General features: G+C 40.4%; 1 protein-coding gene across 5 annotated transcripts in view; it reads right to left on the reverse strand.

The window, feature by feature from the left end:
• Window positions 1-24,669, reverse strand: part of elavl4 (ELAV like neuron-specific RNA binding protein 4) — a 114,634-nt gene that overhangs the window by 81,876 nt on the left and 8,089 nt on the right. For 2 of the 5 annotated variants that reach the window (XM_061683221.1, XM_061683219.1), the window contains exon 1: window positions 9,492-9,769. The exons of the other annotated variants lie outside the window; for them this stretch is intronic. In XM_061683221.1, the coding sequence (XP_061539205.1) occupies window positions 9,492-9,515 (24 nt within the window). In that variant the 5' untranslated portion in view covers window positions 9,516-9,769. Of the gene's footprint in view, window positions 1-9,491; window positions 9,770-24,669 lie in introns of those variants that run through there. 5 annotated transcript variants of the gene reach the window in all.

Consider the following 24,669-nt stretch of genomic DNA (forward strand, 5'->3'; position numbering starts at 1 on the left):
GAAATGTTGATGAATGTTAATTACTGTATAATAAATGTTAATTACTCTATATATGGTTTTATAATTAAACATTTAAGTAAATACGTGTACTGTTGTAATCTTTGTCTCAAATATGTAAAGTATAAATCCTGTTTACATATTTTAAATATTTTGGTTCATTCAAATCGTACTTCGCGGTTTTTCACCTTTCACAGGGTGTTCTGGTGTTCTGCGAAAAACGAGAAAAACGAGGGAACACTGTATATGTCGGTGGAATTAATGAACACCATCCCGGGCCATTTGAACAAACTAATACCACTCCTCAAATAGACACATTTTTTCCCCACACAAGGAAGTGTCTACACTGCATTCCAAATTATTATGCAAATTATATTTTTCTCAGATTTTCGGAAATAGTTTATAACAAATGACCATCGGCATATTTTTCAAATCATCAACTATTAGAATAAAATTTTTATGTTTTTGAACAAACTCTCTCTAGCCATCCATCCAAATAATAAATCCCTCCCTCAAATAAACACCTCATTCAAATAGGCCCGGTGCGCCTGGCAGTTGAGTAAATGAATGGCTCCCACAACTATTTGAGGGAATACTGTCATATGCCTCTCTTTATATTGACACCTCCTTTTCACTCATACAAGGCTCTATGGCTCGTTACACAATTTTTAGAATTACTAAATGCCTCCCTCAAAAAGACCTCTTCTTCGAATAGACATGGTATGCCTGGCAGTGGAGTAAATGCACACCTCTGGGTACTATTTGAGGAAATACAGCAGTCACAACTTCAAACCTTGACAATGTCACATTACAATTAAAGCATTGTCATGAATTTTAAGCACCCATAGCAATGCATCAGTCAGACATGTTAGATCCTGAATTTGCAGTCACTCCTGACTCTCTATCACTTTTTCCAATGTTCTGCGCAAGTCATTACACAATCAATTTAGAGTTTGACTTGAGAATTTATACTGAGCACATCTTGTGTGAAAATCTAATCTCACTCTGTAACTTGAAGGGAGAGTGGTGCAATCACAAATGGCTCTGACTGCAGCAGAGTGAGGGAGAAGGAGAGGCAAAGACAGAGGGAAGGAGGGAGAGATGGAGAGAGGGAGAGATAGAAAGAGACAGAGAGGTGAAGACACAAAGGCCTAAATGTATACCATCAGAGCTAACAGAAAAGGCCCGCGGCACACCGGCTAAACCATTTAGTGTGGCGCGCATTCAAACGAGCAGATTAATCCCCCCTACTGCTGTACAGAGCAGGGTACCGGTAATTGAAAATGCCCACAGGATACTATCCCTGTTCATATAGTGTGCTATACGCTACAGAGGCGACGTAGGGGAGGCGGTAGCTGATTGTCACAGTGTGACAGCGTGATGGTGGAGAGGTGTACATCAATGAGCGAGTGCACATTTGTCTTTCCACTGACCTCAACCACTCCTACACCCCCAAACAATAGAATCTCCTAGACAGGTGCTGCCGGTGTATTTTAAAGCTTGATAGGGATCCTAATTCTTTCAAGTAACACTGCATTATATTCCTGTCCTTCAGAAAGGGAATACAGAATTGTACAAAATCAACACAGCAATTTCTTGAACTTAAATTGACTTTTTGACAAATTTCAATCAGGTTTCCGAACTCATCACAGTACAGAATCTGCTCTTATGAAAGTGGTAAATGATATAAGGTTGAATACTGATCCGGGAAAAGTGTAAATTCTTGTTGGATCTCAGTGCGGCGTTTGATACGGTAGATCATAGTATAATGCTCAACAGCTTGGAAACGTGGGTAGGACGAAACGGAACAGTCCTTAAATGGCTCAGGTCCTGCCTGGAGCAAAGGAGTTATTTTGTAACCATTGGAAGAGTTCAATCTCATCGAATGGCAATGACCTATGGGTCAGTTCTTGGACTCCTCCTGTTCAGCCTGTATATCCTACACATGGGTCAAATTCTTCAGAACTTTGTTGACTATCATAGCTATGCAGATGACACACAGTTATATCTAGCAGTGCCTCCAGATGACTACTGTTCAAAAGAGGTGTTGTGTCACTGTCGAAAACAGATAAATAACTGGATGAGCCAGAACGTTCTTCAATTAAACCACAACAAAACTGAGATAATTGTTTTTGGCAATAAAGAAAAGAGGATTGCTGTTAGTAAATACCTGGAGTCACTCTCTTTAAAAACCAAAGACCAAGTCCCAAAACTACTGATAGATTCCGACCTGACTCATATCAAGTCAATTACAAAAACTGCCTTCTACCATCTGAAGAACATATCCAGAGTGAAGGCTTGCATGTGCCAAGCAGACCAGGAGAAGCTCATCCATGCTTTTATCTCAAGTAGAGTTGACTATTGCAATGGTCTTCTGACAGGACTCCCCCAAAAGAACATTAAACAGCTGCAGCTCATTCAGAATGCTGCAGCTGAGGTTCTGACCAGAACAAAGAGGCCAGAGCATGTTACTCCAATTCTAAAGTCTCTACACTTGCACCGTACACTGTTTTAATTGTCCTTTTATTTTTCTCTTTGTTTTAAATGTTTTTTTCCCTTTGTTTTAAAATGCTTTTAATCATGTAAAGCACATTGAGCTACCTTGTGAAATGTGCTACATACATAAATTTGCTTTGCTTTGCTTTACAAACATATTTGTATGCATTAAAATGTTTAGTAAACAGCCACCCAACTTGCCAGCCACAACACACTTTTGCTTAACTGCTATCTTTAGTTTCGCATATGCTACAAAACCTCACCGGAAAGCTTTATCTTCCTCCAATCCTGCTTTTTCACCTAAAATTTGGTAGGTGATTTATTATTATTTATTTTAATCTAATGCTTTACAACTAGTTATACTTCCCAAAACATGCATCAAAGTCAGCTTTATCATTAAAAAAAAACATGTAAAAGGCATAAGCTTACAGTATATTAGATAAAGCAGATAATGTATTATTTTATGTAGGCAAAAACAATATGTATTTCCAACTGCGTAAGTTTTTTTCTTGATTTCTGAAAAACAATGATTTTTGGTACAAAGCCTGATAAAGGTACCCATCCAGCATTTTTTAAATGGAACTTTGCAAGTTGCAAAATACCTTTTTCTTAATTTATCAGTTACACATGAATCTTGATGGAAAAAAAAATAACAAAAAAAAAACAGGTACGTAAATAATGTGGGTAAAATACAGTTGTGCCTGAGATACGAGTATCGTAACCATGCTCGTAACTCAAAAACACTTATCTCAAATATTTTTTTCCTATTGAAATGAATGGACATACCATGAATCCATTCCAGCCTCACATCCCAAAAAAACCATCAACAAAAAAACCACAAAACTGTTTGGAGGCCTAATGTGATTTCTTTTTTTTTTTTTTTTTTTTTAAATATGAAAAAACACGGCGGCACGGTGGACGACTGGTTAGAGCATCTGCCTCACAGTTCTGAGGACTGGGGTTCAATCCCCAGCCCCGCCAGTGTGGCGTTTGCATGTTCTCCCCGTGCCTGAGTGGGTTTTCTCCGGGCACTCCGGTTTCCTTCCACATCTCAAAAACCTGCATGGTAGGTTAACTGAAGACTCTAAATTGCCCGTAGGTGTGAATGTGAGTGCGAATGGTTCTTTGTTTCTATGTACCCTGCGATTGGCTGGCAACCAGTTCAGGGTGTAAGGACAAAGAATATATGTCTGTATTGTTATATTATGGCTACATGTGTTGCTTCACCATTTATATTCAAATATATGTTGATTAAAGGGTTATAAGACCAAGGCTGTTTGTAAGCCTGTCTATAGCTTTTTCCATGATGTGTTAGCATTAAGCTATCGGACTTTAAGGCAAAGCCAGAGTATGTGGATGTTTTACATACAAAATTTGTGATTCTCTTTGTTTTATGTTAACTTTGAGAGTAAACTGGGAGTGGCAATAAACACTTTTAAGCCTCTTTTTTGAACACCTGTTCACTACTACAACTACTGCTTGTTGTGAAGTGATTTGAGTTGAGTTCACTGCCGCCATACAGTGCTCGTATCTCAATTTTTTGCTCGCAAGTTGAAGCATAAAAAAAAAGGCCAAATGATGGCTCATATTTTGAAAAACTCGGGTCACTCGTGTCTCAATATCGATATCACATTTATCTTAGTACAAAGTACAATGTCAATAATTGATCATTATATTAAAACAATAGATTTACATTTCTATTACGGAATCTGTCATGTATTTTTATTGAATACAACACATTTTTCTTGGTTCTGAAAGAAAAACACTAATTGATATACATACAGTATGAGTTTCAAATCAGAATAACACATTTAAACATTCAATAAGCTTCATGTGCTTGTTCGAATGTTTTTATAAACGTAACCTTCTTTATTTGCATAGACATTGTAAGGTGTCATGAATGGTTTTCATCCAATATATATTGATTATTTCATAATCGCTGTATCATGATACTATTGGTACTATTAGTAAAACATTGGACGATCATATGATGAGCTATTCAATGTAGTGATATCAACAAAGCTTTACAATTAGGTCCAAATTCAGATCAAATGGCCTTTGCAGAGGTCTGGGCTCTACTGAGTGTCATTGTAGTTATCTTTTGTTTGACCATGACATATGACAAGATGAGCTATTGTGTTCCTATGATGAGATAAGGCAGGCGTAGGATGTGTCGTGTGATGCTGTGTTTGTAGACTGCCATGTGTCTATTACCAACCACAATAGTGCCATTTTGCAGCATGTTCTGTTTCATGTTTAATCTATAATTCATCTCGCTACAGAAATGCATAAATGTTTAATATGTCGGCGGTAACGAGGCCTGTCGAAAGTGTGACCTTGAAATGTCCTCTAAACATCATTCAGCAACAGCTCAGGGGCCAGTGAAGCTGCCAAATCCAAACAACACGTGCAGACACACACACGCACACTCACTTACACACACTGTCTGTCTTTCTCTGTCACACACACACACACACACAACAAACAACCTGTCTGCCTGCTGATACTTTACGCTGCTTTCTGCTCTGCTTTGTTTCCTGGGATGCAAAATGCAGATGAGACGAGTCAGCCGCATGCGCACAGTCTCGGGAGAAACTGCCACTCAAATCCAAACATCTGTATGAATAGCAAAACACACAGCGTACAGTGGAGGATGAGAGACAGAAGGAGCGGGAGATAGAGAATGAGCAGCAAAGTGGCTAAGAAAGCTGCCGTTCCGTCTCTTCTTCGGTATCTTTTGCTGAACAAAGAGCTATATACACATGAATACCTCTTTCCTCCCACTGTATTTTCCATCGGGATATTTATTCTGAAAAGCAGCGATGCACAACAAGGGCTCGGTCTTGTGTTTGCTAGTGGGCTGAGGCGCTAACGCTCCCCAGCTGATTATGTGTCTGTCTGTAGCAGTTTGAGCTGCTGCCAAAGGAATTAGGTCTAGTATTTGTGAATGCTGCTCTCCTCACAGCAGAATGACTTGCCATGCCGCTCAGATTTCTGGCTTTTTTAAAATGCAAAGGAAAAAGGAAAAAAAAAACATTTTAAATAAATTAAGGATGTCGCTGTGGAAGCCTATTAAATTTTCAATGTGACCGTTTTGTGAGTCTTCATGTGTGTTTAGGGTTTGCACAAAAGGAATATTTAAAAACCAAAGCATGCTAATTGGGACAGAGATTGTTACAGCGGCTTCTTATTCAAACAGGCTTTTAGCTCATTAAATGCTTCCATCCAGCCTTTGTTCAAAGACATTTGGTAGAGACATTTACAGTATAGTGAATAAAAAAATTATAATATAAAAAAGGTCAAATAAATATGATTAAAAGTCATACCAAACATTCCCGCATAACAGTACAGTATCATGACATTACTGCAAATTAAAATATTTTTGCTGTTTGCAATTTGATTATTATTAGTTAGATTAGTTATTTTAGGTTTTAATGTGGATCCCATAATTCCGTTTTATTAGGGAAGGCGCCACCATATTGGTAGGTATATACAATGAAAACAAAGGAAAATTTAAGAAAAAATATAAAAAAGATATATAAAACATGAAAAAGGAACAAAAAAACAAATCACCTTGAGACTAGGGAATACACGGAAGTACATGAACAAGCACATGAAGTACATTACATCACAGTTAGAATGTTGTGGCACAACCTAGTGGGGAGGTTTATTCAACGTTTCAACCGTTTGATGAATAATACATTTACAGTATCTGTCAAATATTGAAGAATATTCTGGTTAAAACGCAAACATTGTCGTAATTAGTAATGGACATTAGACTAACTCCTTCATCACGTATGAGGATAGTTAATGATTAATTAATTGATTCATATTATTATTAATTGGTGTTTCATTACAGATTTCTCAATATCAATTTAAAAAAAAATCAACAAAGGACGCTCATTAGTTGAGACTGAATCAACATCACCTCTGCTAGTAGCAGGCAAGTAGTGCACTCCATTGTGCAACTACAATAGGTATTAATTAGCAATTAATTCCACATAATTGACATAATTCCTAACCATCAATTAATCCATACATTTAGCAACAGTCCCCTCCTCAGTCTTCAACACATAGAGCCCTATTTTCGCTAACGTGGTAACTCCAGCGTAGCGGATGGTGCAGCTGTTCGCCAGTGGCGGGTTAGACCACTGTTGGTAATTTCGCAGACCAGCGCAGCCTGGTGGATATGAAAAGTGGGCAAGCTGTGCCACTGTGGGAGTGTTTACAGCTGACTTTATTTGCCGCAGCCAAATTTCTCTGGCCATGGTGTAGCAACACACAATGTGATTGAGTATACAGAATGAGCTGGTAATAAACCGTTGGCGATTTAAATATGTCCGCGGAGCTCAGTATCTGTCTGGCTGTGCCCCAATTAAATTCACCAAAATCGTGTTAGACCAGTGCCGGCAGTTAGATGTGGTCTGAGCAGCCCTAAGGTTAGAATGACATTCTGCCACCAAATTGTCACTCCACTAGGAACAGCTCCAGGGACACACCCTCACTGCGCCAGAACGCCGAGCCTGGCGCAGGCCGGTGTGCCAAATTGGCAAACGCGCAGTGAGCCTTGCGCTTGCACAAAAATCAGGATCCACCAGCATTTGTGCCCTGCCGCAGATGCACTGTCTACGAAAATAGAGCCTATAATGTTTTCCAAATGAACTAGCACGACACAAATCTTTGGGTTGGTGGATATGATGGACAAACAACTATAAATCGCAGCTGGAGGCAGTTATGACCAATCAGATTTCACTGAGGTGCACACTGAGCAGGCATGCTTATGATGCTGGACAATCGTCAAGTTGAAATGTAATACAGAGTTCAACTTTCTTCCATGAGATTGTGACAATTTCAAACGATATATGCTCCATCATACACGTCTGCCCACCTCTGAGACAAAGCCATCGCAGTAAATATGCAATTAAAACCTACCACGTCTTCATCCGTCAGTCGTTATATACACACTTCGCAAGATTGAGAATGAACCCCGATAGCTGCAACGTGATACAAATGTGAATATACACATTAGTCACCAACATTATTTGCTCTCACATGCAGATTAACTCACCACAAGTTACAGTACATTAACACAAATACACCTACTGCCGTGACCTTTTTCGGAACTGTAATCTTTCTTCCTCCCATAACTATGAATGTGATAAACTGCACTGTAACTTGTGTTTGCGAATGTGTATGATAACAAATGCAAAATTAGAGCCTCCAAAATGCTCACTTTACAAGATTACCACTTCTCAGTCAAACATATAGGAAGTGCTCATTGTGGGTCTGTTCCACTCTGCAGGTTATATCAGGTGTAGTTGATAAATAGGAAAAAAAATAAATAAATATGAAAATAAGGGTGTTTTAGAATCACAGTCTTTTAAGTTGTATTTGAGTTGATTTGATAGTAATTTTCCATTATTGTCAATATCTTTGTTAGCTGTTTGGTTGGGATAAATCACACGGTTCTACCGGTTCAATGCTACACATCTTCCTGTAAATGTACGCGTCACTTTTTTGTCTTTTTATTTTTTTACTTTCATTTTTATATAGTGGCTCATCATCCTCCAACATAAGAGTAACACACATGATGATCTTACGTTTCTCTGATCTTCACATTTAATTCACTACACATATATTTGCTGGCTGCACAGCCACTATAATGAATTCCTTACACACCCCACCCTATTAGCATTGATGTGTAACCTTGGAGCTCACCGTGTTCCGCCTGAGGGTAATAGAGTCACTGCATGTTGGTATCCTTGCGTGTGTATGCGTGTGTGTGTGTGTGTGTGTGTTTGTGTGTGTGTGTGTGAGAGAGAGGTGATAGCTCAGGCGCCCCACTGGCTCACATCTGAAGGCTCAAATCACACCTTCTACAGTGATGACTTTTAACTCCTTTTCTATTTTCACCCTTTTCTTTCACCTTCTCTTGAGCTGCATGTGAATCTATAAGCTCTCTCATGTCCATCCGTCCACACCATTTTCTCCCTCAATCAATCATGTTTTACTGCTAAGCATTTATGCCTCACTTAACTGCAAAGCTGTTCGTGTCCAGGGTCCCGGTCAACAAACAGAGTGATGGGGGTACCAGGGGGTGATTCTGAGTCTGATTAGCATTTTGATTGCATCAAATGAGAAGAAGCCAGCAACATACGCAATCCAACATTTACTTGTAGACTGATTAATTGTACTGCTGCAAATGTTCTTTCTGACAAATGTAAAAGTAATTTTGCAATCAGATGGACACCTCTACAATGCAAATGTAATTGTATAGACTCAGGCGCTGGAATTGTTGATGCAGCATCTGAAAAGAAATAAAACTGGGTGACACCTGACAGTTGAGGAGACAGACGAAACAAACATGGCTGCTCGTTCTGTTAGCAATGCTTGAAGATGATGGATGACGGATAAATGGATGCCAAGTTGGAAGTGAAGGAAGCTGTGCAAAGTACAACACATAAGCATAAATGCTTTGCCCCTAGTAGGTTCAGTCACACACACACCATCATCCCTCAGCATTACAAATTGTAATCCGGGGCATGTGTGTAACTCAAACACACCTACTCCCAAGTACACAAGCAGCATGACGGCTAACATATCTACTCACCTCATTAGCATGGGCTACTTTGCATACGTGAATGTGGTAAAAATAACAGCCCCAGTCAACCCGGTAAACAAGGCACAGTGCCCCCCTTGCTCAAGTATACTACAAGCATGCAGGTAAATATTTCAGTGTTGCAAAGGCAAGAAACGCTTAAAAAAAAACAATTTAACTCTTTCTTCTCACTGCTCCCTATTCTTCCCTTATACCTGAACACCTTGCAGTGATATGCAGATCTTCCCAGTGCTTTACAAAATCACCAACAAAAGGAACTTCTCATTCTGGTGTAAGTTAAACAGTATTGAAAAACATGTCTTCAAATGCATTCCAGTAGAAAATAGAGTGTGCAAGGCACAATGGTATGTAATGGCAAGCCTGAAGGTTTCTTTCTTACCATCTTAAACCCATTCCACTCCATTTGGGAGACGCCGGTGGTTGTCTCACGATCTTTCTCTTTCGCTTACTCTCTCTTGCTCTTGCTTTCTTATTCCCCACACACAGCAGCTACAGCAAATGCTTCCACCGAAAGAAGCTACAAACCCGTTCCTGTCTTAGTTTGCAGTGAGAGACTTTCCGCTTATTATTCTGTTCTCGGCTTCCTCTTCCTCTCTTCGTCAAGTCTTAGTGGTGAGCGAAGAGCAGCTTAGCGGAGGTGTGCGGCGCAGGCATCGCCTTCTTCCACAGATGCAGAGAGCAGAATGATGAGCTTGGATGTGAATGCAGCCAGCCTCACGCCCCCTCCCTCCCTCTTACAGCCACCCGCCCAGTCCCCTCCTCAACTGGAGATCAGTGCCCGCCCACTCCCCTCCACCTTCCCCAATTCTATCCTAGAATCTGTCATTGGCGTCTTGGCTTGCCCATCAGCCCACCCCTCCCTCGGTGTTAACACCTTCACTCTCTGGCTGGCTCCGAGCCCTCGTCGGCACACGCTAGCCTCAGCCTGCTTTTGGCAGAGAAAAGGCTTTTTGAATCCCAGCAAAGTAATCAATCGCTGCTCAGCTCCGTGCCTGAGTGAGCCAGGGCCGAGCAACGTGGAGCTGGGCTCGAGGAGAGTGATTGCAGCCTCAGGCGCTATGGTAATAGGATGCCTGCACAGCACTGTGTATATAAATTAGCTATTACTGAGTGTCGTCTGTACATTTGCATTGGTGTGTATAGAGTAGCCTTCACTATCCCCTGCTGCCTTCCACACATTTAAGAACAAACGGGCCTTTTAAAGCATTGATTATTAACATTTAAAATTTAAATGTGCCCCACTAATTCCGTTTTCCACTTATAGGAAAATTACTATTTGGACTTATAACTATTTCATAGATTTTGGCCAATTATAAGGCAACAAAGACAATAATGCTCAGTTTAGAATGATCAATTTAACAATATGTCTGTTATTGTAGTTTGTGGTGCTGTAAAACAAAACTCCATCACACTGAGGGCTGTATTTTACTGTAGCTGCATTAGATAGGCAAAACTTTAGAAACATCTCCCAGTATAAATGTATTGTTGTTCTACACCACTGCAACCACAAACATGCAAATTAATTACGCTAACTAAAAGTGGGCTTGTAAAAGAAAAAAATATTGGTTGATTGGAGGATTGGTTGAGATGTTTATTATTCATTCAGAACAGTTGATTATAAAGGAAAGACGACGACTATGCTACCGAGTCCATTGCGCACAATGGGAACAAAAAAAGTGAGAAAAAATGTACAAAGTAAACATGTCAATATCTACTCTCAGGGTGAGAGTAGATATTCTTGGTTTAGGTTCTTTCAAAGGCAGACGTTTTCAATAGGATAACTGCACAAGCTGTGGCACGTTATAGATAAATTATGCAACAAACCTGAAGCCCAAACACACACACTGACACGACAACTATGTCAACATTGGAGCATCCATGCCGATGAAAAGATAACACGCACACAAACCCATCTATTTCTCTGACTAAAATTCGCTAAGGGATGTTTGGGACCTGATAACAGGTGGGCTCACATTGGTTGGTCTGCAAAAGGGCGCAAGGGGCGGCGCTGTGCTGCTCCAGGCATAGAGTGCAGCGGATGCGTGCACTTCATCATAGGCATGTGTGCACATAACTATTCATGAAAGATTAAGCTATAAAATTCACCGGCCACTTCATCAGTTACAGCTGGACAATCTAATGAGAGGCAATAAAAGAACTGGATAAAAAAAAAAAATTCCTGTAAAATGATCCATCCATCCATCCATTTTCCTCCGCTTATCCGAGGTCGGGTCACGGGGGCAGCAGCCTCAGCAGGGAAGCCCAGACTTCCCTCTCCCCAACCACTTCCTCCAGCTCTTCCGAGGGGATCCTGAGGCGTTCCCAGGCCAGCTGAGAGACATAGTCTCTCCAGCGTGTCCTGGGTCTCCTCCCGGGAGGACGTGCCTGGAACACCTCACCAGGGAGGCATCCGGGAGGCGTCCGAATCAGATGCCCGAGCCACCTCATCTGACTACTCTCAATGCGGAGGAGGAGCGGCTCTACTCTGAGCTCCTCCCGGATGACCGCGTTTATCACCCTATCTCTAAAGGAGAGCCCGGACACCTTGTGGAGGAAACTCATTTCGGCTGCTTGTATCCGGGATCTTGTTCTTTCGGTCACGACCCACAGCTCGTGACCATAGCTGAGGGTAGGAACGTAGATCGACTGGTAAATCGAGAGCTTCGCCTTTCGGCTTAGCTCCTTCTTCACCACAATGGACCGATACTAAGTCTGCATCACTGCAGACGCTGCACCGATCCGCCTGTCGATCTCCCGTTCCATTCTTCCCTCACTCGTGAACAAGGCCCCAAGATATTTGAACTCCTCCACTTGGGGCAGGATCTCATCCCCGACCCGGAGAGGGCACTCCACCCTTTTCCGACTACGGACCAAGTCTCATTCCAGCCGCTTCACACTCGGATGCGAACTGCTCCAGTGAGAGTTGGAGATCATGGCTTGACGAAGCCAACAGAACCACATTATCTGCAAAAAGCAGAGGTGCAATACTGAGGTCACCAAACCCGACCCCCTCTCCGCCTCGGCTGCGCCTAGAAATTCTGTCCATAAAAGTTATGAACAGAATCGGTGACAAAGGGCAGCCTTGGCGGAGTCCAACCCCCACCGGAAACGAGTCAGACTTACTGCCGGCAATACGGACCAAACTCTGACACCGGTCGTACAGGGACCGAACAGCGCGTATCAGGGGGTTCGGCTCCCCATACTCCAGAAGCACCACCCACAGGACTCCCCGAGGGACACGGTCGAACACCTTCTCCAAGTCCACAAAACACATGTAGACTGGTTGGGCGAACTCCCATGCACCCTTGAGGACGCTGCCGAGGGGGTAGAGCTGGTCCAGTATTCCACGGCCAGGACGAAAACCACACTGCTCCTCCTGAATCTGAGATTCGACTTCCCGACGGACCCTCCTCTCCAGCACCCATTAATAGATCTTACCAGGGAGGCTGAGGAGTGTGATTCCCCCTGTAGTTGGAACACACCCTCCAGTCCTCCTTTTAAAAAGTAAAATGTTTTTATAATGATAATGCTGAGTTTTCTTTGACATATTAGTAGTATTCAATTTACAATATGTTTATTATTTATTGTGGGTGTAATTTGAAGTGATGAAGAAATTAACTGCATCATACTTAGTTGTTTCTGACAATATCTGGTAACCAATGACACTAATAGACATATTGTTATTATAATGCCCCTAATCGTTCACTCATTCCCTATTCCTCAATGGCTATATAGGGATTGTTATGGACTACATAGTTTTACTCATCAGTCAAATGAAAAACAATTTTAAAATACTATTCGGGCGAACCGTTAATTATATTAAAAAAAAACGTCAGCCGGTCGACCTTCCAGAGTAAATTTTGAACAAATGATGAAATTATAAAATACATCTTGTTTTAATCTAAGTGTATTTCACAAAATGAAAACAAATAGGCAGCACTGGTTAGCACATATGCCTCACAGTTCTGAGGACCGGGGTTCAAATCCCGGCCCCGCCTGTGTGGAGTTTGCATGTTCTCCCCATGCCTGCGTGGGTTTTCTCCGGTACTCCGGGTTCCTCCCACATCCCAAAAACATGCAGGGTAGGTTATTTGAAGAGTCTAAATTGGCCATATGTATGAATGTGATCTGCGATTGGCTGGCGACCAGTTCCCAGCTATCTCTCGCCCGGAGATAGCTGGGATAGGCTCCAGCACGCCCGCGACACTAGTGAGGATAAGCGTAACGGAAAATGAATTAATGAATAAAAGGAATAAAATAAAGCATTATATGTCCATCTGTATTGTGTGTTGCTATACCCATTATGAAGATATTTTTGAGCCACAACTCATGCAATTGTCTCGTGCCGAAAATCAAACAATATCCCGGAATATAACAATAACATTTTCTGCAATGTATCATATATTCCATGATAGATTGCGCTAATGCTTTTCTAGTGACCATCAATTGTTCACCTCTTCATGATGCATTGAGGGATATATTGAGGGCACTCTATAACCTATACTATATAGTCAAACACCACTGCAAAATGGCAAATTCACTTTATAGGTCACAATATACAACCTCAATTCCAATGAAGTTGGGACGTTGTGTTAAACATAAATAAAAACAGAATGCAATGATTTGCAAATCATGTTCAACCTATATTTAATTGAATATATTACAAAGACAAGATATGTAATGTTCAAACTGACAAACCTTATTGTTTTTAGCAAATAATCATTAACTTAGAATTTTATGGCAGCACCATGTTCCAAAAAAGCTGGGACAGGTGGCAAAAAAGACAGAAAGTCGAGGAATGTTCATCAAACACCTGTTTGGAACATCCCACAGGTGAACAGGTTAATTGGGAACAGGTGGGTGCCATGATTGGGTATAAAATGAGCTTCACTGAGTTGCTTAGTCATTCACAAGCAAAGATGGGGCGAGGTTCACCTCTTTGTGAACAAGTGCGTGAGAAAATAGTCGAACAGTTTAAGGACAATGTTCCTCAACGTACAATTGCAAGGAATTTAGGGATTTCATCATCTACGGTTCATAATATCATCAAAAGGTTCAGGGAATCTGGAGAAATCACTGCATGTCAGCGGCAAGGCTGAAAACCAACATTGAATGCCCGTGACCTTTGACCCCTCAGGCGACACTGCATCAAAAACCGACATAAACGTGTAAAGGATATCACCACATGGGCTCAGAAACATTTCAGAAAACCAATGTCAGTTAATACAGTTTGGCGCTACATCCGTAAGTGCAACTTGAAACTCTGCAAAGCAAAATTCATTCATCAACAACACCCAGAAACGCCGCCGGCTTCTCTGGGCCCGAGCTCATCCAAGATGGACTGATGCAAAGTGGAAAAGTGTTCTGTGGTTCGACGAGTCCACGTTTCAAATTGTTTTTGGAAATTGTGGATGTTGTGTCCTCCGGGCCAAAGAGGAAAAGAACTATCTGGACTGTTATGAATGCAAAGTTCAAAAGCCAGCATCTGTGATGGTATGGGGGTGTATTAGTGCCAATGGCATGGGTAATTTACACATCTGTGAAGGCACCATTAATGCTGAAAGGTACATACAGGTTTTAGAGAAACATGCTGCCCTCCAAGCAACGTCTTTTTCATGGACGCCCCTGCTTATTTTACCAAGACAATGCCAAACCACATTCTGCACGTGTTACAACAGCATGGCTTTGTAGTAAAAGAGTGTGGGTACTAGACTGGCCTGCCTGCAGTCCAGACCTGTCTGCCATTGAAAATGTGTGGCGCATTATGAAGCGTAAAATACGACTACGGAGACCCCGGACTGTTGAACAGCTCAAGCTGTACATCAAGCAAGAATGGGAAAGAATTCCACATACAAAGCTTCAACAATTAGAGGCCTCAGTTTCCAAACGTTTATTGAATGTTGTTAAAAGAAAAGGTGATGTAACACAGTGGTAAACATGGGGTTAACTCCCTATCAATTACAATTGGGGTTGTAGTTGATAGGGAGTTATTCTGATCACAGCCAGTGTCATTTCCATAGATCTTTTGCATTGGATAGTGTTCAGGTGTACCTAATGTTGTAGTATCTTTTCTATGAGGGGATTTCAGCAATGCTCCCATTTTAGCACTCAACTTTACGTATGACCTATTGAGTAACTTAGTAACAGTCTTTAGCCTCTCTGTAACCCTATTACTTAAAAACTAAAAAATTAGCATTGTAGACTATTTGGCGGCAGCACGGTGGGCGACTGGTTAGAGCGTCTTCCTCACAGTTCTGAGGACCGGGGTTCAATCCCCGGCCCCGCCTGTGTGAAGTTTGCATGTTCTCCCCGTGCCTGCGTGGGTTTTCTCCGGGCACTCTGGTTTCCTCCCACATCCCAAAAACATGCATGGTGGGTTAATTGACGACTCTAAATTGCCCGTAGGAGTGAATGTGAGTGTGAATGGTTGTTTGTTTGTATGTGCCCTGCGATTGGCTGGCAACCGGTTCAGGGTGTACCCCGCCTCCTGCCCGATGATGGCTGGGATGTGCTCCAGCACGCCCGCGACCCTAGTGAGGAGAAGCGGCTCAGAAAATGGATGGATGGATGGACTATTTGGCTCTCTTTTTACCTCACTTATGGACTGCATAGTGTTAAGGAAACCCACATCATAAGTAGTACTGTTTTGAACACTATACTACTAATTAGCTGGATTTATTAAAATTACAAAGCCTGCTGTTGAATATGTACGTGCTGAGTTTTATTCAAGAAATGTCGTCTGCAGTAAAAAAATAAAATAAATGAAAATTATATATATATATATATATATATATATATATATATATAAAACAGACAGGTTGCTGGTTCATGTCTGAGAAAGATGTTTCCTCTAACATGCTTCAACTCACAAGCAACACTAGTCCATGCACACATACGATTGTCACATATAGGCAATACCATTAAAGTGAAATTCATGGTGGTTATGGTGTATAAACAAGTGAAGACAAAATGACAAATGATAGGAAAGTATCCTATATCAGGCTGTGTGTACATTAGGGATGGGCATGATAAACTGGTTTATGATTTCTTATTAGAAATTCTGCTTGGGGAAAAAGGTCATTTTGTGTAGTACATACTTCAAGTTGATTTGACTACTTGTTAGCAACTAGTTAGGGTACCTTCTATGAATTACTTCAAGACACGACAAGACAAGATCCCAGCTCGCTCATTCTGACGTGGTTAGCTTGTCAGTACATGAATCACCTACAGCAGGGGTGTCAAACAATTTTTTGTCACGGGCCATATTGTAGTTACGGTTTCCCTCAGAGGGCCGTTATGACTGTGAAACCATAAAAATATTTAATCGCCTCATCATATTTACACACGAAATCTATGAACTAGTTTTAGAATCAGAAATCAAGGTTAATGGGGTTTTCAACTATTGTTCATGTTTGGTAACACAAAAATGCTTGCAGTATCTCAACATTATCATTTATGATAAATGACTATATGAAATTTCGGTGCAGATTTTAACAAGAATCATGGAAGTTGACGCACATGATTTGCCTTCGCTGGCCACATAAAATCAAGTGGCGGGCTGGATCTGGCCCCCGGGCCTTGAGCTTGACACCTGTGACTGTACAGTATCTGAGCATTTTTTTGCGTTTTAATATTCATCTCAAAAACAGTTTTGAATTGAGCATCTTATTTTCCCAGCTAAACAATAATTTTCAATGTCTCAAGGCACGTGGTACTACGTATAGAAACCAGAAAGTATTAGTTATAAGAAATGAAAATGTTACAAAGGAAAATACTTTAAGGCCAGCTCTGGTGGACTATAACATTAGCATGTCAGCATCTACACATCACCATTGACCTCTCCAACATCTCTTGTAAGCAACATTTATCCAGCCTAGTGGATTCAAGTGCTTGACATTGAGACCATCTCTATGCCTTTAATTAGACAACAGGCACAAGAGAATATACTGAAGTCTAATTTTCCAATGTACAAGTACACACGAGCACTTACGGTCTGGTGATAACACATTAGCCTGATGACCATAGTCAGTAACTCCCCATCTAAGACAGATGTAAATGTCTGAGACCTGAGTAAAAGCTATTCCAATAACATAAACATGGATGCACATACTGAGGAGCAGGCAAGGAAGTGACTATAATGCTAATTTCCAGGAAAAGGCACCATCTCTACATGTTTTCAGACCATCGTCAAAAAAGCATACTAATTTACAACATCCATTACAAATAGGGCGGTTACCGGTAAATATTCTTAGAATCAATTATTCTTTATTATTCTATCGACTATTCAATCGATTAACTGTACAATCAGATAAAAAATGTATTTGCATTAGTTTATTGCAAAATATTGTTTTCTGATTACTGATTACATTAACTGATTATTGTTGTTTATTTGGTATTGTTTAATTGTTTAATTTATTTGGTATTGTTTAATGATTAAACAAAACCAAATAAATAACAACTAAGAAATACACACGAGAAGTTGCACTTACCAACCTTTTTCAAACTGAGAGCTACTTCTTGAGTACTGATTAAAAGTTTGATATACACTTCTGACTGAGGATGTTTCACTTTCAACTATACTGTATGTCAATTATTTTCATAATAGACTAAACTGACTATTATTTTTCTTCCATGAATTGATTACGATTCTGTTACTTGTTTGGTCCGTAAAATGTTGACCATTGTTTTCCAAAGTAAAAACAGATGTTTGCAAATGTCTTACTTTTAATTAAAAACAAAAGATAATCACTCTGCTTTCATGAAGGACTACAGAAATCACAGAATATTTACTGTTGAGAGTCTGAAAGCAGAGGATTTGGACAATTCTAAGTTAAATAATGGCTAGAAATGATTATCAAAATTTGTCAAAAGTTGTCGATTAATTTGATGATTTATAAGTTGTCGATTAATCAATTAATTGTGACACCTCTAATTAAAATTACCGCTTGTTTTTTTTTCCTGAGGGGAAAAGATGAGGTGTCAATTTAGGTACAGACTTAAATGTTTTTCAAGTGGACAGCACTTGACACTGAATTGAGACACAGCATCAACTCCAGTGGAGGCCACTAGTTGAAGTACAGTGCTTTTTGGGGCAAACAGTGTAAAATGACATAGCAACCACAGCAAAATAAAAATTTTAAGGATTTTATCAACAAGGTCCAATGGAAATGTCATGAAGACCTGCATACTGGTTTTCATATCAAGTGGATGCACTGGTTCCTCGTACAAATATTTACAGTTCAGAAGGGGCGTGACTGGGCGGCAAGTCATAAATTGCGTAAATTATGGCCAGGATACCAAGTTGTCACCCAAATTTAAGAGTTTGGGGGTATCTTAAAGCCCCCGATAAGGCAGTTTTTGGGCCCCAATAATCAAAGGTCGTAGAATGAGACTTGATAATTATATTTCAGAAAATTCCCAAGGTAAACTGGTGATGCCACTTTTGCCCAAAGTCTTTTGAACCGATAAAAAAAACCAAAAAACAAACAAACAAACAGTACTTTGGGCCGGGCCAGGCCAGGTCTTAGTAGCCCTTCAACTTCCTATTATACTGTAAAGAATACAAAGTCAGATTCATGGAGGTTGTTAAATCTCAAATGAATCTCTCCTTTTTTCTCTTGAATACAATCCAATTTTAAAATTGAAGAAGTTAAGAATGGGGCGCAAATGGGGCATGCTCCTTTTCATATTTCTGAAAGGCCGTGTTTCGAGGTTGTTTCCTCAATCACCAATAGGATCCAAATAACCCTTTTCTCTCAATGAAAACATGAATGTGAGAGCAGTTCTCTTGTTTTGCCTTGTGATTTGCAGAACTTGATGGTGCTAAAAGACCATGTTTTTATTTTGTATTTCTTTTACAGCCATGAAAGCAACTGCAACTACTTGGCTATAAACACAATCTGCTTCCCTCTCCAGTCTTGTGGTGTGTGTCACTACCAGAGATGAAAAGATGTAACCATGTTGCTGCCATGTCCTAGTTAAGGCTACACGCTGTGCATTACAATACTGTTTATAGACAGATGGAGGGAGTGGCTGATATCCTGTCAAGGATATTAAATCTGCTTGGATCTTACTGCCATTACAGTGTCCATCTCTATGTTAAAACAAGTGGAATTGCACGTTTATGCGTGAGATGAGCAAAATGCATTATCACAGTATGACATTCCAAGTACATAGGATTTATTAGTAGTAACATAAAAATGTATTCCTTTGCAAGGGATATTTTTAAGGATTGTTGGCATTTTTACAGTAATGTTCCCATTAAAATGCGGTGAGAATTAGAACATAAAAGAAAGATGAGATACTGTATTCCTTGCGATCTGAGTGACCACACGTTTTTTTAAGAAAGGAGCCGTTGTTTTTGCCTTGACCTGCTAGCAAACATTTGACATGAGTGATGTATTGTGCCGGTGAACTCAACTCATTTCACGGCAAACAGCAGTTTGGCAGAGAGTGAGCAATTCTTCAAATAGAGGCTTCAAGCTGTCTAATGCCACTCCAAGTTGATGTTTACTGTAAAACTAAACATCAAACGAAGACAATTACACATTTTGTATTTAAAACAACCACATAGCTTTGCGTTTGGAAAGTCTGCTTAGCTCAATGCCAACAAACAATGCATAACATTGTAGATGGGCTATGAATAGCATCGGTGTCGCAGTGTAACCCTTTAACCAGTGACTCTGAACACAAGCGGTGGAGCAACACAAGTAGACAGACAATATAACAATGCTCACAAGCATATATTATTTTTCCTGTACGAAAAACAAGTAATATTACTTCAGCTTACAGAAAAATTGTGACCGTTTCCATATATAGCTGTAAGTCTGTATTACACAGCCCCAGGTGGCCAAAGGGCACACACCAGAGGAGCCACAAAATCATGATGAATTAATCATGATGCACAAATGGTTAACAATTTTAAAATTCTATTTAAGTATGTTATTACTTTTTACAAATGTACATTATAGAATGCTATTTTCCTTACTAAAAACCTGCTACAATTTTTGGGATGATTTTTGTGGGAGGCTAGAATGGATTAATGGCATTTCATTGGGGAAAGATGATTTGAGATATGAGTGCTGTGAACTTGTGTGTTAAAGCACCGCTGTATAATGTATTTTTTTATCTTAGCCTAACAAATTATATTAAATGTGGCTACGTGTGCACGGTTGCACTGATGTAATATAATGAATACTGTAGCAAAAACAACAACTAGATCTGATCTAGAATGTGCAGGAATGAGAATTTAACATGGAAATTCCAATTCAATGCTCATGAATATAATATTGTGACTACGACTACTATACGACTACTTCTTCCTCAATCCCACCACTATATTACGAAAACCAAATAAACATATATATGTACAAATACTTTACTAAAATGAATACACTGATGACATTTCATTGATTTTCAAAGTTAAAATGTTTTTATGGCTTTAACCCAGGAAGGACAGCTATACTAGTGTCTACAGGGTGAAACTCCATCTCACTGACTGGCTGTGGCTAGCATCCACAAACACTGATACGGTAGATTCCATCCACACAAATACACGCGCAAAGCTGAAAACATGTCAAAGACAAAAACAGACAACACACAACTCTTTGGAGCACAAAGTGCCTGCCAGTCTCCCACTGTGAGTGGCGGAGAGCTTGGGCTTTAAGTGCTCGACCTCACAAGTGTGCTTCAATCGGCGCTTCTAGCATGCAAATTCGCAGAGAGAGAACTGGCTAATTGCCATGAACCGTCCGTGCCCTTCACTGTGCCCTGCCTCTCCACAATGAACCTCTCCTTGTCACACAACTTAATGGATGAACCACACACTGTTGTGTCTCCCACTCTCTCCTTCCAGCTCACAAGGATTCCTATTTGATTTAGCCTAGAAATGTTGAATATCCTGATCTGAACCAAGATGAAATGTGCTGCAAGCATGGTATTCTGTGCTAAGGCACAATATTCAGCCAGCCAATGTGTAGTTTTATGATAACACAAGTGAAAGAGGAGACAAATAATAGCACACACCGTTTATCAGATTTGAATATGCAATGTGCACAGTGATAATTGTGACCGCTTTTTCTTTAGGTCCTTGTCAAGTGTCAAACAGTGTTTTAACACCTGTCTTGTGATTCTCTCTGCATGATAATACTTTCTATTTAAAGGAGGAGGAGGGATGTTGCCAGCTGAGATGTTACCTCAAAAGCAAAAGAAAGAAAATACCAAATTTTTTTGCAAGAGAATGAACAACGCTCTATTTAATTGCCAGCCAGCTGCAGAGCAAATTCCCCCAAACAAGTACACAAGAGTAAATCCAATTCAAATTTGCACTGGCTACATGCAGTACACCAACAAAGCTCAACAGAAAACTAAAGGTGGGCTCATGAGCCTGATATACAGTATTTTACAGCCTCAAAATATGGTAGCCCCCTTTTGAGTTACTCTTCTTCGTTTTTATATGTGGAACATTTTTCAACTACAGTGACATTGAGATTATTAACTGCCTTTTAACCTGATACACAGTAATGTCCAGTAAAAATATGTCCTTTGAGATGAAACGTGTGCTTCTGTTAGCAGAGCTGAAGCCAACAATACAATTTATTAATGTTATTAGTTGCAGTGGTAATAATATTCACTCAACTCCAGACATGACCTCATCCATCCATTTTCTGAGCCGCTTCTCCTCACTAGGGTCGCGGGCGTGCTGGAGCCTATCCCAGCTATCATCGGGCAGGAGGCGGGGTACACCCTGAACTGGTTGCCAGCCAATCGCAGGGCACATACAAACAAACAACCATTCGCACTCACAGTCACACCTCCAGGCAATTTAGAGTCTCCAATTAATGCATGTTTTTGGGAGGTGGGAGGAAACCCGAGTGCCCGGAGAAAATTCACGCAGGCACGGGGAGAACATGCAAACTCCACACAGGCGGGGCCGGGGATTGAACCCCGGTCCTCAGAACTGTGACGCTGACACTCTAACCTGTCCGTCACCGTGCCGCCACAGACATGACCTAATAATATTTAATCATATTAAACATACAGAATCTATTTTTAAAAAAAAATAAGAAATACATAATTACGTTATATGTCAGGGGAAACAAGTGTTTAAAACACAATGAAATGACTTGTAGAGAAAATGCAGACAAATAAGAACCTAGACTGACTGGTCAAACGATTTTGAAGGTGTCTCCCTCTTCAGCATATAGAAATGGATGGATGCAAATGGTGGAGCAAGAACAGAGGCAAGTGGATACTTTAATTGTTGTAAAAGACACCTTAATTAATCTGTGACTGTGTATGTGCTTTAGTACGTGCTGCTGTTTTAGTTAGCAACAGAGTTCAAAGGGGCTCAGCAGTTCATGTGATAGCATACTAGAACTGTGGTTAAAAACTGAACAAACTCAAGTAAATGAGGAAATATGAACCATTTATTTGGGAAGAGGCCTGTATTTGTAAGTGAACGACACGCCTGGCATTTATTGAGATATGGCCTCAATTAAAGAAGAGGTCACTATTTGCAGAATTACAGTCTACTAATAGTGCAATTGGTACCACTACATTTATGCATACTGTTCTCTCATCCCATCCTCCCATCGAGGGAGGTTGTGGGGTTCTACCGGATCCCATGATTCAAAGGCATTCGTCTCAGCAACAACATAACAGTGCCAGTAATGTTCAATATGCTCCTGTAAATCATGTAAAAACCTTCATCTGAAAATCTATACATAAACATAGAAGATGGCGATTTAAACTGCTAATACATTGGTGCTATAGAAGTAAAACATTTCGTCATCTAAATGAAATCAATTATGATATATGCCAATGATCTGAAGCTAAAACATATTTACATGGGCTACCAAGATCTTATCATAAAAAAAATGCAACAGTGGCAACAGCACTGTTCCACCAGAACTCTATGGAAAACTTTAGTTTGGCTGATTCAAAATTAAAACCTCACAGCAGTCTCCTGAGCCCAATAATTTTGATAGCTACACAGTGTGCTGCTTACCTAGGCTATTTTCGATTTGCCCTTGAAGGACAGCTTTAGTTGCTCTTTACAAGTTCTGGCAGCCCAAGCATATTTCTGGGCTACTCAGACTGATGATGGCTTCTTTGCTGGCAGGTGTCCACCCTCTGCCGGTAACAATCAACAAATGAGAATTGCAGGCTTCAACTTGTCCAGAGACAATCTCAGACATCAGTTGGCTATTAGCATGATGCGGCCGTAGGTGTGCAACAATGGACGGCTTGGACTGTGTTGACCGCTGATGTTTGCTTCAGTGTTAAGACCAGGGGATTTTATTTCCATGAATCAATGGTGCACACAGTATGGATACTGATTTGAGGTAATTTCATGGTCCAAGTCACACCACACCTGCACTGCTGTTGTATGTTAAATCAAATCGTATCTCTTCTGTCGCTTCAAAAAGAAGAAAAGGCCATGCAGCTCTGCTCTGCCACACTGGCACCGTATTGAAAACCACAGCAGAGCAAATTATGTTAAATTATCTCGGGATCACAGTCAACTTCACATTGAGTCATCAAAGCACTAAATTGAGGAAATAAAAGGCACACAAAAAGAAAATCCCCCGTTCACAAGTGTGAAGACCTGCCAAACTAGAGCCCTGGAAGGCACTCATAGTATTGAGAACATTTTCCACACTACAATAACATTCATTGTAACTTATAATCATGCAATTGTCCTTTTGGATGGAATCATTTAATATGGTAAAATACAACAATCATCAAATTGTCTTCATGTTTTTAAAAGCAGCATACAGCCAATATTTTACTTTTACTAATCAAAACTAGCAAACCATCCAATGGACGGTCTTATTATGAGCCCCTTCATGAAAGTTGCTTTAAATGAACGTTATCAAGGATGAGTAAATATCATCTAAAGTAGCTGGTTTCCCTCCTGCATCCTCCTACATGCCGGGCTTGGCAAGGCATCAACTTAACCCCTGCCTGTGTCTCAGTGTGTGGAAGAAATTCTTCAGATCAGAAGTGAACTCTTCATGCTGATCCTGGATAGAGGCTATACGCTACATTTGTCACAGCCACTTTTACCCTTCACATTAATGGAAAGCTGCTTGGTGAGGGAGGCTACAGCTTTGCAAACTCTACATGTGACTGCCACAGTTAAATGTGAGCATTGCAGCAGAAATGCTGATGTTTTAATGAGTAAACCAGAAACCATTGTGTGAGTCTCCCTTTTTTAGTACAGTTGAATTTCAAAACCTCAATACCCTGAACATCCATCAATTTTCTATACCGCTTGTCCTCATTGGGGTTGCCGGTGAGTTGAAGCCTATCCCATCTGACTTTGGGCCAGAGGCACAGTACTTCCTTGATTGTTCACCAGACAGTTGCCCTAAACATAAAATTCAGAATTCAAAGAATTAAAAAAAAGCTCCAAGTCACATAGCACTTTGTAGTTTTCACTGCCACCATGCGACAGCCCACACAAGAAGTCAGTATACCTAACAAGAGTCCAGTTTGTCAAGAATCCAAGTATTAGCTGTGTGCCTGTTTTGATTTTTCTTTGGCTTTTTCAG

Source organism: Phycodurus eques, chromosome 8 (assembly GCF_024500275.1).
Source record: "Phycodurus eques isolate BA_2022a chromosome 8, UOR_Pequ_1.1, whole genome shotgun sequence".
Taxonomy (NCBI): Eukaryota; Metazoa; Chordata; class Actinopteri; order Syngnathiformes; family Syngnathidae; genus Phycodurus; species Phycodurus eques.